The sequence below is a fragment of the Aptenodytes forsteri genome, unplaced genomic scaffold (genome assembly GCF_000699145.1).
Source record: "Aptenodytes forsteri isolate BGI_AS27 unplaced genomic scaffold, ASM69914v1 Scaffold143, whole genome shotgun sequence".
Classification (NCBI taxonomy): domain Eukaryota; kingdom Metazoa; phylum Chordata; class Aves; order Sphenisciformes; family Spheniscidae; genus Aptenodytes; species Aptenodytes forsteri.
In genome coordinates, this window is record NW_008794951.1 from 5,887,031 (window position 1) to 5,900,853 (window position 13,823).

Sequence of the window (13,823 nt, forward strand, 5' to 3'; positions counted from 1 at the left end):
TAGCATTATCAAGGGTTGACAACACTGTATTACTTTGATACTAAAACAAAACGTCTCATTTTCTAGGGCATACTCAAGTAATCCTGGTGTCCTTCTGCTTGAGGTCTTCAAGATCAGGTGGATGTTCCTCTAGACCAAAGGGGGAAAAAAAATACTAAATATCAGTATAACTAGATTTAGGGACATCTTTAAATTTTTGCCAAATCAATACTCTCCCTGAAATGTTTCCTTATTGTCTAATGACCTCACTGACACTTTTTTATTTCATTGTCACCTTTAGTAGGCTATAGTTTGGCATGCTCATGTGGAGTAAATAACATTTCACTCTCAGATTACATTTTTCAGTAGTCAACTGCTCTTTAGCATTGAGGAAGAATGCCAAGATGTGGAGCTATGTGAACATGTCAGCTGTAAAACACCCCTATCCATACAGAAGGACAGATTTCTCAGTGCCTGTAAACTGATCCGCATCTCCTGAAAGCGGCAAAAACCTTACTTTGCTTTTCCACTTTCCCATGCAACACAGTTTGCACATGGGATAAGGAACACTGAAATGGCAGAGGACTTAAACCTAGGACTGAAATACTGTCCATGGCTTGCTCTGCTGTCATTTAGCATCCCAGGACAGCAATCAAATTCTTGAAGACTCGTTACTTCTCCCACAACAGAAATTGAAGGTGATCCCTGATAAACAGTGCCTTTTGACAAAGTCTACTGGACTGGGAAGAGGCATTTAGTACTGCATGTGTTTAGTATTCTATACGGAATTGATGTAAGATAACAATCCTAAACTGAAAGAACAAAAGAATACTCCAAGGTTAGTTTACCTTTTTTTTGTTCTTACGGTCCTTAGAGTCAATCCAGTAAAAGGCCATGTACGTCTTCACTATGTGCTCTTTTCTTCCACACAATTTGCTCTACTTCGTTGTTTGCCCTTCGTAAAGGATCGACACATTGACTGCAACACATTAAAACAACAGCTGAAATTGGTTGACTTGCAAAGAAGGAATTTAGAGAAGACCACCTAGACTTTAGCCATGAAATCCAAGCTCCAGTGGAAAAAAATGCAAAGCTACAGTTGATTTCAGGGGCCATCACAAGATTTCATCACTAGAACACAGACAGATTTAAGGCTAGGAAAAGCATTTCAATAAGCTTTTCCTATCTCTTACATTTTCTTCATGAATTTCAGCTCACCTTCTGATTCATATAATGGAACCATGACCAGAAGTTTCCCCAGTAACTAGTCAACCGAATTCTATGGCCTGCTTCCCACAGACGTACTAGGAATTCAGCAGAAGGAAATGAAGACTTTTCTAATTCTTATTCTATTTTAAAAATCAACACAGTATTATTCAAATATAGTGCTAGTTAAGTGCACCTACGTTTTCCTAACCTTTAGTGTCTTAACTTACCCATCATTGCATGTGGTTGTTAATGAAGACTAACAAAACTGAGAGAAATAAAATAGGATAGCACAGTTATGGACATAGCAAAAGCATCAGAGAACACAGCTCAAGAAGAGAGATATTATGTTGATAGCACAGGAGAGAAACTGTCATTTACCAGGGAATGGGCACATGTAGATTCTGCCTCCTGCATGAACACCATTGGAAGAAGGCAAATACACAGTTCATCAGTGGGGATGCAACATAACAAAGCCTCGCTGACTCAGGAATTACTAGTGTTATCAAGTGTGGTGAGCGGGGGAGTACTCAACTCCCCCTATCAATTTTGCAGAAATTCCATGCTCCTACATGTTCTTAATCTGGCCACGTTATGGAATTACCTCTGCTGTCCTCATCCTGGGCATCTCTTGACAAACAGCCATCCCTAGTTACATAGCACAAGTGCCTGCAAAAGCCTTCCAGAGCTAGTTGCCCAGGTTTGGTCTCCCTCTCTCTCTTTTTTTTAAATATAAATACAGACTCCTATGGGAAACCTTGGCATTTGCTCTAGAATAGTCACAGTGGAACTAAACAATTATCCCACATTTCATCAGCAAAAGCCCTCTTATTTTTTGATAACTGTAGAGAACAATTTTTACTTTTTTTTTTTTTGCACGTCCACTGCAGTACCGTTTTGGCATTGTACATAGGTCCCTCTCAACAATGACCATACAATGTTGAAAACAAAAGAATTTCCATCCAGAGAGAAGGTTTTAGGCTCATTAAAGGAATGCTTTTCAAAGCCATGTCCTCTATCAACTGTCTCTAAAACTGGTAAAACTCAAAGTTACAATGCTATAGGATTGCTCCTTTCCTAGAACTCAAATATATGATACTGGAAATTAAAACCATTTAGCATCTGGTTAATCACTACATTAAAAAACAAAGCAAAAAACAAGTCATAGCAGAACAGCAATATTCCTAGTTTCACTGGCTATGAAAAAACACAGAAATGATCATTTAAACATTAATGTGAATTCTCTCAAAATGAACATGTATTAATTCATTTTCCAGAAAATTTATGATAATTTCATGTTAATTCTTTGCCTCCTGTTTTCGGAGTCACTGATGACTCAGTGCAGCTATCTGTATGCTGAACATCAGCTGTTAAGCACGGTGTAAGATGTAATGTGGAGATTTTCACAGCAGGTTTTGTCTAAATGTGGAACTCCATAGCAAGTAGCCATCTGCTAAGCAGCCACATTAGTAAAGTCTATGTGTGTGTGTACGTGCATGTATATGATCCCACACAGACTAATATCTTAGTAAAGCAAAAGTTGAACACTTAGGGGGAAAAAAAGACTTCACAAAAAAGACAATTCTGTCATATTAACCAAGCTATAGCATTAGCCATTCAATATGAACTACCACCTTCGAAAAATAAAGCACAATTATGTTAATACATTCCATCTTAGTTTAATGATATTGATTTTGTGGAGCTTACATTTTCCCATTATCATAAGAACATATACACATGCCGAAACTCTTCACAATGTCAAACACTAAACTGCTTGCATAGTGCTCACAGGCTGTAATGTGCCGTATACATTAAAAAAAAAAGCACTGCACATTAGAAGCATTAGAGCTAATTAATTCGCATTTCTCCCAAGCACACTCCCATCCCATCCCTCTTACTCTGTTCAGCTCTACTACTGTGTTCTTTCCTTCTGTGTCTTACTGCATAACTCTAGGTCTATTCCACACAGACACATTTCTACTTGTTCTTTACAAACGGCTTTTTCTCATTCATTTCTTCCCTATTATCTTTCAGATAATTCATTCCCGTGCAGCAGTCAATTGTTTACCATAGGCAATGTCATTCTTTTGTAGAAGTGCCCTCGAAGGCAGTGGTAAAAGAACCATTTTTGTCTCCCTTCTTCCCTGTGATTTTGAGAGCTAAGGCAAGTGGCAGGAAGTTTTCGCACTTGTTTCTGTTTAAACTTATGTTACAAAGTGAAATTAACTTTTCCTCAAAACTTTCCTTTTCTTTTTCACTAATGTTATGGATTTTCTTTGCACTCAGGACACTGTGTCCTAAAAACCTATTCTGGGTTGAGCAGGATGGGCGGTGTGCAGTGTCGCAGGCTGCCTGATAGCTTCATTTGCTCTTAAGTCTCATTTGCCACCTTTTTTGCTCACAACTGGCAGTTGTTGGTGTTGCCTTCCTGACAAAGAGGAGAAGAACGGAAACCAAGTTCCTTTAATATATATGGATACACTAGCCTTTGGCAGGGAGCAGGGGCAGAAAGTGGGGGAAGATAACTGTAGAGTCAAGGGAGCAAAAGCCTGGCCTTGCATACCTCAGCATATCGGCCCAGGAGAGGATCCGCTTCCTGCAGAGCTGAACTCAAGTTCAGGCACCGCTGCTCAAGCTCCATTCAGGGCTTTGTGTGCAGACTTCTTTTCTAACCGGCAGGCAGTGTGCCTTCACGTTTTACATGCAACTTCCCAAGCAAGGGAAGCAAGATTAAGTCCAATTCCTTTATAACTGGGTCTTTAGAAAGAGCACTGGGGCATTAATAAACTTTTTTGCCTTAAGCCAAGTTGACTCTCTGTTTTGTGTAGCTTCAAAATAGAAGGACTAATTTTTTATGTTTGCACGTTAGTTTCTTGCCTTTTTCCCCAGTCTTTTCTCCCTTCACTGACTTCAAACATGTCAGTTGTCCATATTTTCTACGTTTAGAAGCATTACATCATAAATTTGGTCTGGTCATGCTCTAATGCTTACCTTCTCTGCAAACAGGCACAGCAACAGAATGGTAGACACCCCAAAATCAAAAATCCTCCTGCCACAAGCACAAGCAGTCGAAATGTGAGTTGCATATCTGTAGAGTCAGCAGAAGTTTGCATTAGTTATTAATCATTCTGAGATATATATCGAGGTACAGATGACAGAGATTAGCCTCTAAGACAGACATATATGTATCTCAGCCAGGAACACAATGGAAAAAAAGTAAGTGTTAGAAATGAGCTCAGATGAGAAAGATCAAGTCTCAAATTTGACCTGAATTCGAATAGCCCAAGTGTTTGGTTAGTTTCAGAAGCAACTGGGGTTTGAGTGAGCCCAGGGCATGGGGGGTGTGTATGTGTGGAAATCAAAGTCCTTTAAGAGCTTCTTTAAGAATGGAGACAAAATCATGCAAATGAATGCTATTTATCTGTTTCAGTTCATAACTTTTGCAGCAATTTTCTTAAAGCCTCATTTAATTCCTAGTGAAATTCAAGACAAAACTCCCAGATAAGAACCATTCAAGTATGCAGCCTGTGACCATCTTACAGAAATGCAAGTGCCATGAGTCTAATATCTGCTAAGTGTTTCTATTTTGTCAACAGATTGCTATGAGGCAAACAGCATGTGCTCCCAGGGCAGTAAGCGTTTGTATTTTCTTTGGACATATGTTGTACATCCAGAAGCATTCAAGTAGCTAATTAATCCATGAACAAATAATTCTGTAAAATAGTCATCCCTTGATATTTATGTCCAAACAATAAAAGTTTAACTGGAATAAGGAATCAAGCAGTCACAGCTGAATAAGCGTATTTAATTTTAACATTTGCTTGAGTGTGTGTCCTAAAAATGAGCAGAAGAGCTATAATTTTCACTGTACAGCTTTTCTTCTCGTGAAAGTCTTTTATACATAATATAAAGGCCCAAGTGGGGAATGAATATTATTAAAACATTTTATTTCTGCAGTATGCCCCTAACTAAAACAGATTCTGACGGCCTCATGCTGAATGGTACTTTCTTCTATCAAAAGTTATCTAGCTAGCAGCAATTACAGCTGCCCTAGCACTGGAATGTGGAGCTGCTCAACCACAAGAAAAATGTCAAAGTTTGATCCTGACCTCTACTTGCTTCTGAGCAAGCACAAACAAGCAGAAAGTGAATTCATGTTAGCTTACAAGTATTCCCTTGGGGTTTCACATCTGTATTAAGTCAGCTCTTCCTGAAAATTATATCATCTCTGAAATCAATGGAGGTATGCTGAATTATATCAGGAAGACCTAAACCATTAAGTTATACATTATGGTTTCTTTTTACTAACTTCATATCCATGTTTGGCAAGATTGCCTGTGTCTGAGAACTCTTCCTGCTTAATTGTTGGTGAGAAAAAGGATACAATATAAAAGGAATTGCTGTGTTAGGAAAAAAAAATTGTAGTATTTGGCTCTGTTTCTATTTGTCTATGATGAATCTCCAAATATCACTCTACTATCTTGACATTGTTCTTGACAGAAAACCATGAGATACGCATCTAGTGTCAGCATGAGGCAAAGGACACAAATTAAGATGCAAAATTCCATCTGAACATAAGAATTTTTTTTTTTTTCTGAGGATACAAACAGTAAGCACTGGAACAGGTTGTCCGGAGACGTGGATTCTCTGTCCTTGTACATATTCAAAATTTGACTGGACACAGCCCTGGGAAACCTGTTGGAGCTGACCCTGCTTGAACAGGGAGGATTGGACTGTACGTTCTTGAGAAGTCCCTTCCAAACCCAGTAATTCTGTGTCTAATAGAAAGCCTCTAACTTTTTTGCATTTTTCAGCTTGTTGAAGCAACTTCACCATGAAAAGCAACAATTGTTTCTACAAAGCTGTACAAACAGGAAAAAAAGTTATGACAAAAATTAAGATTTGATTCAACCCTTTCAGTAAAGCAGATTACCATGGAGTTATATGCAAAGGTAGGATGTACAAAAAGTTTGCTGCATTCTTTCATGAGAGAGAAAAAAAAATAATCACTCACGCCAAGTCTATGCTCAAAGTAAAAAAGGAAGGTAAAATATTACGTTAAGGCTAGAATTTGAGAAAACAAAACCACAGATATTTTGGTTGTTAGAGACTTCTGCACATCACATAGACCAACCTTCTTCCTGAAGCAAGGCTACCACCAACATGAGGTCAAGCAAGTTGTGTCTTTGTCTAGCCAAGTCTTGAAAATCTCCAAGGATGGTGACTCCACCACCTTTCTGATGACTTGTTCTAGAGTTGCACTACTTTCCTAATGAATTTTTTTCCCCTAATGTCCAAGCTAAATTTCCCAAGCATCAATTAGTGGCAATTCCCACTTGTTATATCATCTGGTTCTACCAAGAAGAATTTGTGGCTCCCTCATCTTAGTAATTGCTCTTCTAAACAGGCTATTAAATAACCAATCAGCCTCCTCTTCACCAGATTAAATACAACCAGTTCCTTCACCTTTTCTTCACAGCACTTTCACAGAGTCACTGTGACTTTGGATCAAACCCCCCTTTCCACAAATAAAGCCTTCACTCCATTCTTTGTACTAACATATGTGACTGTTTATTTGTATCACATCACTTGTTCTTTGCTTGTGCCAGGGTTGACAAGATATCCAGACAATGCTTTATCAATGAATTGTTTTCTGTATTAATATATATGCAGAAATAAATGCAAGCTTACACTTACTTTGAAGAGAGTGGTGACCTGAAAAACTAAAGAAAGAAACAGAAATGAAAATTGTATTGTCTGACCAGAAGCAGCATTTGGCTATGAGGCAGTAATCTACAGAAGTATACTTACTGTCTTTAAATGGCATGTAACATTTCAGTTCATGGCCGGTTTTGGAAGGACAACATTTATTTTTCAAGCATTCAGTTGTGTTAAGGCCCTCTCCTACATGACAAGGAATTAAGGTTTGTTCATCTTTGCGACGGCATGCTTTAAAAAAAGAAATAATATGTAAGATCTCTATCCTAGGAGCAATGCTTAAGTAGACGGACGTTATCGTTTTGGTGTCCCTAGTATGTTTTGATAGGGTAAGTCCACCAGAAAACAGTATCATTGACTTTCATGTATGTTCTTTCCCAAAAACTAATCAATCGTTATATTAAAATTAACAGAAAAGCTAAAATCATGTCATACAAAATCTTAAGCAATTTGCTTTGTTTCAGTAAGAAACATTTACAAGAGTGAATCTAAACACCATTGTGCCCCTTTTTTGTACTTAGGTTTGTAAAGTAAGTGGGAAAGACAAACTAAATTTTCTGACTGGACTGTTTCTAATTAAAAAAAGACGACAGAAATTTAAGACAATTTTTTTTTTTTTGAAGCATAGAATATATTGCAACTAGCCATCTCTCTGTTTGGCACTAATTGCATGTTTCTACAAGCAGCTGAAAATCAGCTGATAGGAACAAAACCCCAAGATAGCCAAACCAGTTATTGAAGAAAATATTTAAGCAATTTTTAAATTTGCTATTTAATAACAGATTTATTGATAATCATGAGATCCTCTGTGGGAAGGGCTTAAATGTGTAAGATGGCCATAAATTACCTGTCTCTATACATTTAATTCCTGTAAAACTTGGTATTGCATCCCTTCAGTGACACTTTCACAGCAGCTGCAAAGCATCATTTGGTTCCAACACCACTCCCAAGATTGGCTGCATTGTCAGTCTCATGTTTATCATAGACATTACAGGTAGCCAAATTCAGTTGATTAAATGGGGGATCAGGCACTTCATGAGACCTCTGTGTTTACTTAGGGCTAGGTGGCAGTAATAGCAGCGGAGGTATGCTGATATTAAGGTAATGCAGAAACATACTAAGTGAAAAGTGGTATTTCTGCTTCTCCTTTCTCTTTGTGATCCAATTATGGAACCAGGCTTGCAATTTTTGTACATGCCAAGCCCTTTCTGTATTCATAGATATTAGCATAATTTTATGAAATAATGTGGTTCTTGTCATTTAACTTCAGCAGCCCAAAAGGTGAGTGGTTCAGTCTAAGCCAATGGCCCTGGAGCCTTCCCTAGCCAGTAGAAGTGGAAGACACACTACTGTGGGGCAAAATCCTTCTCTCATTTAGGATGTGCCAAACTGCTCTTCCTATGCGCATATGGGGAGACTAGAAAACTAGTTCAGATCAGATACAACAAAGCTAGGCAAGGTGGATCCTACTCCAAACTGTCCAGCATTTCTAGCACAATCACATCACTGATGATGAAGGGTTTCGTAGGAGGGTAGTAACGCAGTGGAAGCAATTTTATGATTGTTCCAAAGGGGCATTTAACAATACCATTTTGAAGAGATCTAGTGAGTTTTACAGTATCAGACCGAGGGTTTTAAATACACTAAACGCTGACAGGTAGGGTGGAAGTGAGGCCGAAGGAGGGGAAAGGGAAGAGAGAAACAATGCTGCAGTGATGAAGTGACACTTACTCACTGGCCTGAAGAAGCTTAAGAGAGGTTCATACACATCTTTCAGTTTCATGTTAAGTTTGCTGGGTGCCACTTCACTTTTTTCTAAAACATGCTGAGTTGGTGGTGCAAAACCTGAAAGCTCATAATGATTAGCTCATTACCATCAAATACCTGTAATTAATTAAGTGCAATGACATTTTCATACTGATTATCTTTCATTATACAGGCATTTATAGTCATTATGAATTGTGACTACTGATGGCTAGCAAGGTTAAGCATAGATGTCTTTCTGTTGTATCACTTATAGTATTTCAAATTGCTTCATGAACCGCAATGAGTAAAGAACTAAAGCTGTGAAATTTAAATTAAAGAATCTATTCAGGTGGAAATTGTCAAGATAAAAAGCCCTAACTGTTCACCTATAAGGTGCAGGTTACATGAAACCTCTGTTATATCTATAGATGTATTTCTCATGTATGCAAGCAGAACTTTCGGTCTTTGTTTTAGATAAAGATCACACCCCAACTGAAACACAGAAATGTGAAAAGCAGCTTTATCAGATACAGCCAAACATGCACCTATCCCAACATCTTGTTTCAGTGACCTACAGCAGTTGTGTAGAAAAGAGTAAAACATCCCTGAATATAGAGGTACTGGAGCATTTTCCCAAACCGCAGTGATTTGTGGCTCTGGGACTTACTGATCACCTTTCATTTACACTACTCTGAAAAATGTGGCATCAGTAAACCTTGCTGCCTCACTACATCTCTTTTTCATTAAACCAAAAGTGCAAATCACAGTGGGACTCCGCTGGCAATCAACCTCCATAATGGGGGGGGGGGGGGGGAAAGGCGACACACCCACCACCAGGTAGGGGGGGGGGGGGGGAGAAACCCAGTATTCCTATGTGCTTGCCTTTTTTCTCTCCGTATGAGAAACTTACACCATCACAACTTTAATAGCTTTCAGTGATGGAGTTTATTGAAAGCCATTTCATGGTTTTATAGATCCTTGTGAACAGAAGTGAGATCACGGCCTAACCAAAAACTAAGGTATTGAACAATTTCAGTCTTCTGGATGATTTTTCAGCTAGCAGCATCAGGAGCGTAAATTCTGTTTGTCCTGGGGCTATGAGAAACTTACACCATCACAACTTTAATAGCTTTCAGTGATGGAGTTTATTGAAAGCCATTTCATGGTTTTATAGATCCTTGTGAACAGAAGTGAGATCACGGCCTAACCAAAAACTAAGGTATTGAACAATTTCAGTCTTCTGGATGATTTTTCAGCTAGCAGCATCAGGAGCGTAAATTCTGTTTGTCCTGGGGCACAACTTGCCTCTTCCGTGCCATACAAAACTCCCTTGGGAACAAGAAGCATGAGAGTAGGGAGAATTGAATGTATGTCAAAATAGAGAATCTGAAACTAACATAGAACAGAAACGTGACCAAAGTTCGCGCTGACAGTTATGCCATGGTCCCCCTCCCCGTCAGTAATCAAGACAGAAGAACAGAAAAATTTTAAAAGTTTTGTAATGATTTCACAAGTTCATGAGATGAGGTATCCAACAATCAGTTTGGTAAGAATTATCTGAAAATATGACCATGGTTGTCCTACACATTACTCTCTCATATGAGACTATAAAGAGACACAAGCCATATGCGTAGGTTTAATGGGCACTGCCAATTAATATAAGCTATAAATCACATTTATATCTATATTAGAGCTCATCCCCCGCCCCCCCTGAAAAATGTTTTTGCCTTTTTTTTTTTTAAAGACAGAACAACTTCCTCATTTAGATATTGCAGAAGCATTTTACCATGACACTTTCAGCAACTGACAGCCTTTCACCAAGAGCTGAAAAGGTAGTCTCTTAAGTCTGGTTTCTCAATGCATAAAGGATCAAATGCAAGCTTCATGTGTGGGCTGATCCTTTACACACGTCAGATGACCAAATTTAACTTCTAGTGTAAGTGCAAGTTACCAGCCAGAAATCTTTGCTAACTATTTTGAGCCACCTGCTGTAGTAAGCAAATACATCAAATCTCAACAGATTATAAGAACACCTTTAACTGTATGCTGGGGAAAAAAAAGTCAAAGTGGGGAAAAAATAGAAGACACTATAATCAAAGGTAAAATAAAAGCAAGATACACTGCCAGGGATGAAACAGGCAGCATGTGTTTCTCATACAGATGCACAAAGAGGGAAATGGGAACTATAGTTGAGGGGGGGGGGAAGGTATTTTGCTGTATTTAAGTGTCAGGACTAATCAATCTTATCTGGAGTCATTAACTGTTTGTAATATTTTCAGTATTTTTCAATCATTACTAAGACAACAAAACCGTAAACTTAACTTCTTGCTAGTAGAAGTACTTGCTTCCTCTATGAAAATGCTTTTCTCCTGGCAATACTCACTTGAATTGACGCGATAAAGCAGTATCAGTACCACATAGCTCCACGCTAGATGGGTGCCAATTACCAGCATTACTGCAATAAACCCAACAATAACAACAGGTATGTGGTTATACATAAAAAAATTTTGGATCTTAACTTCATATTTATGGATTAGAACAAACATGACAGCAGATTGCTGCACAGAGGACTGCCTTTTTTCGCAATAAGGAGGCTGCCAAACCCAGCATTTTTTTTTTTTCTTTAGTAAGTGATTTTAAAGAAATTACTCATTTAAAGAGAGCTTAAAGGGAGGCATCTTGTTAACAGAGACTAGCCAAAAAATGATCTCTCTGAAGTGTCCCAGAGCTGGACACCTGACACCTTAAAAAGATCACTTTTAGCTCAAGATTTTAATCCCGGTTTAATGAACTGAAGAACTAAAAATTGTTGGAAGCTTACAACTGAATTCTGCTTTAGCTTGTTGAATTCTTCAGCCTTCTCAAAATCAGAGTGTATGAGATGCTTTGGATAAAAACGTTTTAAAAAGGTGGTTCAAAATGGTACTATGAATAAAAATACTTTTAGAAATCCCCAAGTCCTTCATAGTAATTTAACAGCAGCTTTAAGCTGGTTTTACCTCCAACCAACCCCTGAAGATCGCTTCGCCAGATGCTGTATTTCACTTTGCCTGTTGTTTCTGTTGTTACCCTAAAAAGGTCTTTTTCAATCACTACCACATATATTTAGTTGTTAAGACAGCTTAAACCTAGAGATTATTTTGTTAGTATTGGTAAGGGAGGAGAACCCCATTTTCTGAAGTGCTATAAAGGGAAAAGAAAGATTGCATTTTACACAGCTATTGGCCTTTGAAGGGTCTGTTCTCTCTGCACTCCTGCTGCTAAATGAGGAAAGCTTTCCTGCCGTTAGAATGTACCTGTTCTGCAGAGTAATACACAAACACATTCTGTCCCACAGAGAAACTTTGGTTTGGTAGTTAAATGTAAAATTATTTCTTAAGAGATCAGGAATCATGCTTTCCAAGATACCTATTAAAATCTAATGCCATCCAGGACAAATTGGGAAGAGGAAAACACTTCCTGCAAGAAGGAAAACAAGGGAGATTGAGACAATTCCAGTTTTCCCCATTACATACTTCTTTTGCTGTCTTCTTCGCTGTTGGAACTGGAAGACCACAGCTATCCAGAGTACAGCAACTACAGACTTGTTACGCACAACGTGGAATCAGAGGCTCATCACAATGGGCTCCATTACTATGATGCAGCTCAGAATGCACAGTACTGATGTGATAAATGCATCAGAGGGGCCAGAAAAAAGCTGCACACAGTTTGAAAAAAAGTCAGCCCCCCAAAGACTGTTACAAAGCCTCTTAGTCTTCTAATTCACTAAGTTAAAACCAAGTTTATGCTGTTGTCAATCACACTTCAGTGTGCAACACAAACACCACCTAATTGTGCAGAGCAGGTAATAGATAACTGAGGACAGCAAAATACACTCCTCTCAAAACAAAGTTTGGTCAGCATGCTTAAGTTAGAGACTCCAAATAATTCATTAAATGTGAATTAATGAGGTAACAGGATCATCCTGTAGGTTCACCAAGTATCTGCACACTTGAAGCAAAAGCACAGTCAACACAAATCTTTGACATTTCCATTCCTTTTATTAAGGAAAGGCTCTTTGAATAGAATAGGAACAGTATTTTAAAAAATACAGAAACCTAAAGTAAACACAGATGCCCCCAAATCAGCAGTTCTCCAAACAGTTGAGCTGCCTAAAGCAGTTCATGTTTTAGAAAAAAAAATGTATGCTACAACAGCCATCTGAACAGATAAGTGATCTTGGAAAAAAATTATATATTCACATGCAAACGTTGTGGGTTTTTTTCATTTCAGTTGAGTCATGAGTTTAAAGGGTGACTCTTTTTAACCTAATTTGTATGCAGCATTAGCTTGCTAATATAAGCAATATACAGTATCCTCAATTTCATTGTTTCATTCTATACGCAGACTAGACACAGCCACTCTCAATAGTACTAATGAAGAGATACTTAGAAATGTCCAATACGAACAAACATTCTCCATTTTCTGAAGCGTATGATTTCACACGCAATTAAGGTTTTCCATGTTGATTTCTCTCATGGAACACTGCATATAGTGTGATGCATTTCTGATGCACAAATATGGGACTTTTCAGACTGCTAAGAATCCGAGAAAATTGCCCCCATATTTTATGTTGACCACTTAATCGATTTTCTTTTTATTAAATTTAGGACTGTTGACTCTCCCTGCTGTAACTGTAGTCTATACCTAAGGCTCAACCTGGGTTCACTAGTCAAAAATGCACATCCAATACGCCTACGCCAAACCACCCCAAACAATTCTTTGTTATACCATTTCTGCAACAGTCGAGTTCCTAGTCATTTATACTGACCACATCCATGTTGGTTTTTTTTTTTGCTTTACATTAACTGCTTTCATCAGAAATCAGTTTCTTATATTCAGTGCAAAAATGTAAGAAAAAGTCTTGTCCTATTGAACCCTCAGCAGAAACACAGAACAATCATCTATGATTGTTTCTCTTTATTATCCACTTCAATACAGCGCTCAAAGCACACAAAAATTACTACTTTGAAGCCTATTGTAAAGAAATATTTTAACAATGTAAAAAAGTAATAGTGGCAACTAATTCATATTCATGGTTTAGTAGCAATTATTTATCTCCATCATGAATTGCTCAAGATCGATGATCTTCATAACCATGAAAGCAGGAGTGACAGATGTGGGATACATCTAAA

At 38.1% G+C, this 13,823-nt stretch overlaps 1 protein-coding gene across 1 annotated transcript; it reads right to left on the minus strand.

Annotated features, from left to right (window-relative positions):
• Positions 1-855: 855 nt before the first annotated feature.
• On the minus strand, positions 856-11,102 carry FMR1NB (fragile X mental retardation 1 neighbor). The gene is made up of 5 exons (XM_019471022.1): positions 11,033-11,102; positions 8,635-8,748; positions 6,997-7,134; positions 4,177-4,273; positions 856-958 (listed from the first exon to the last, which is right to left on the minus strand). Exons 1-5 carry the CDS (start codon positions 11,100-11,102, stop codon positions 856-858), a joined length of 522 nt encoding a protein of 173 aa, XP_019326567.1.
• Between the last annotated feature and the right edge of the window lie 2,721 nt (positions 11,103-13,823).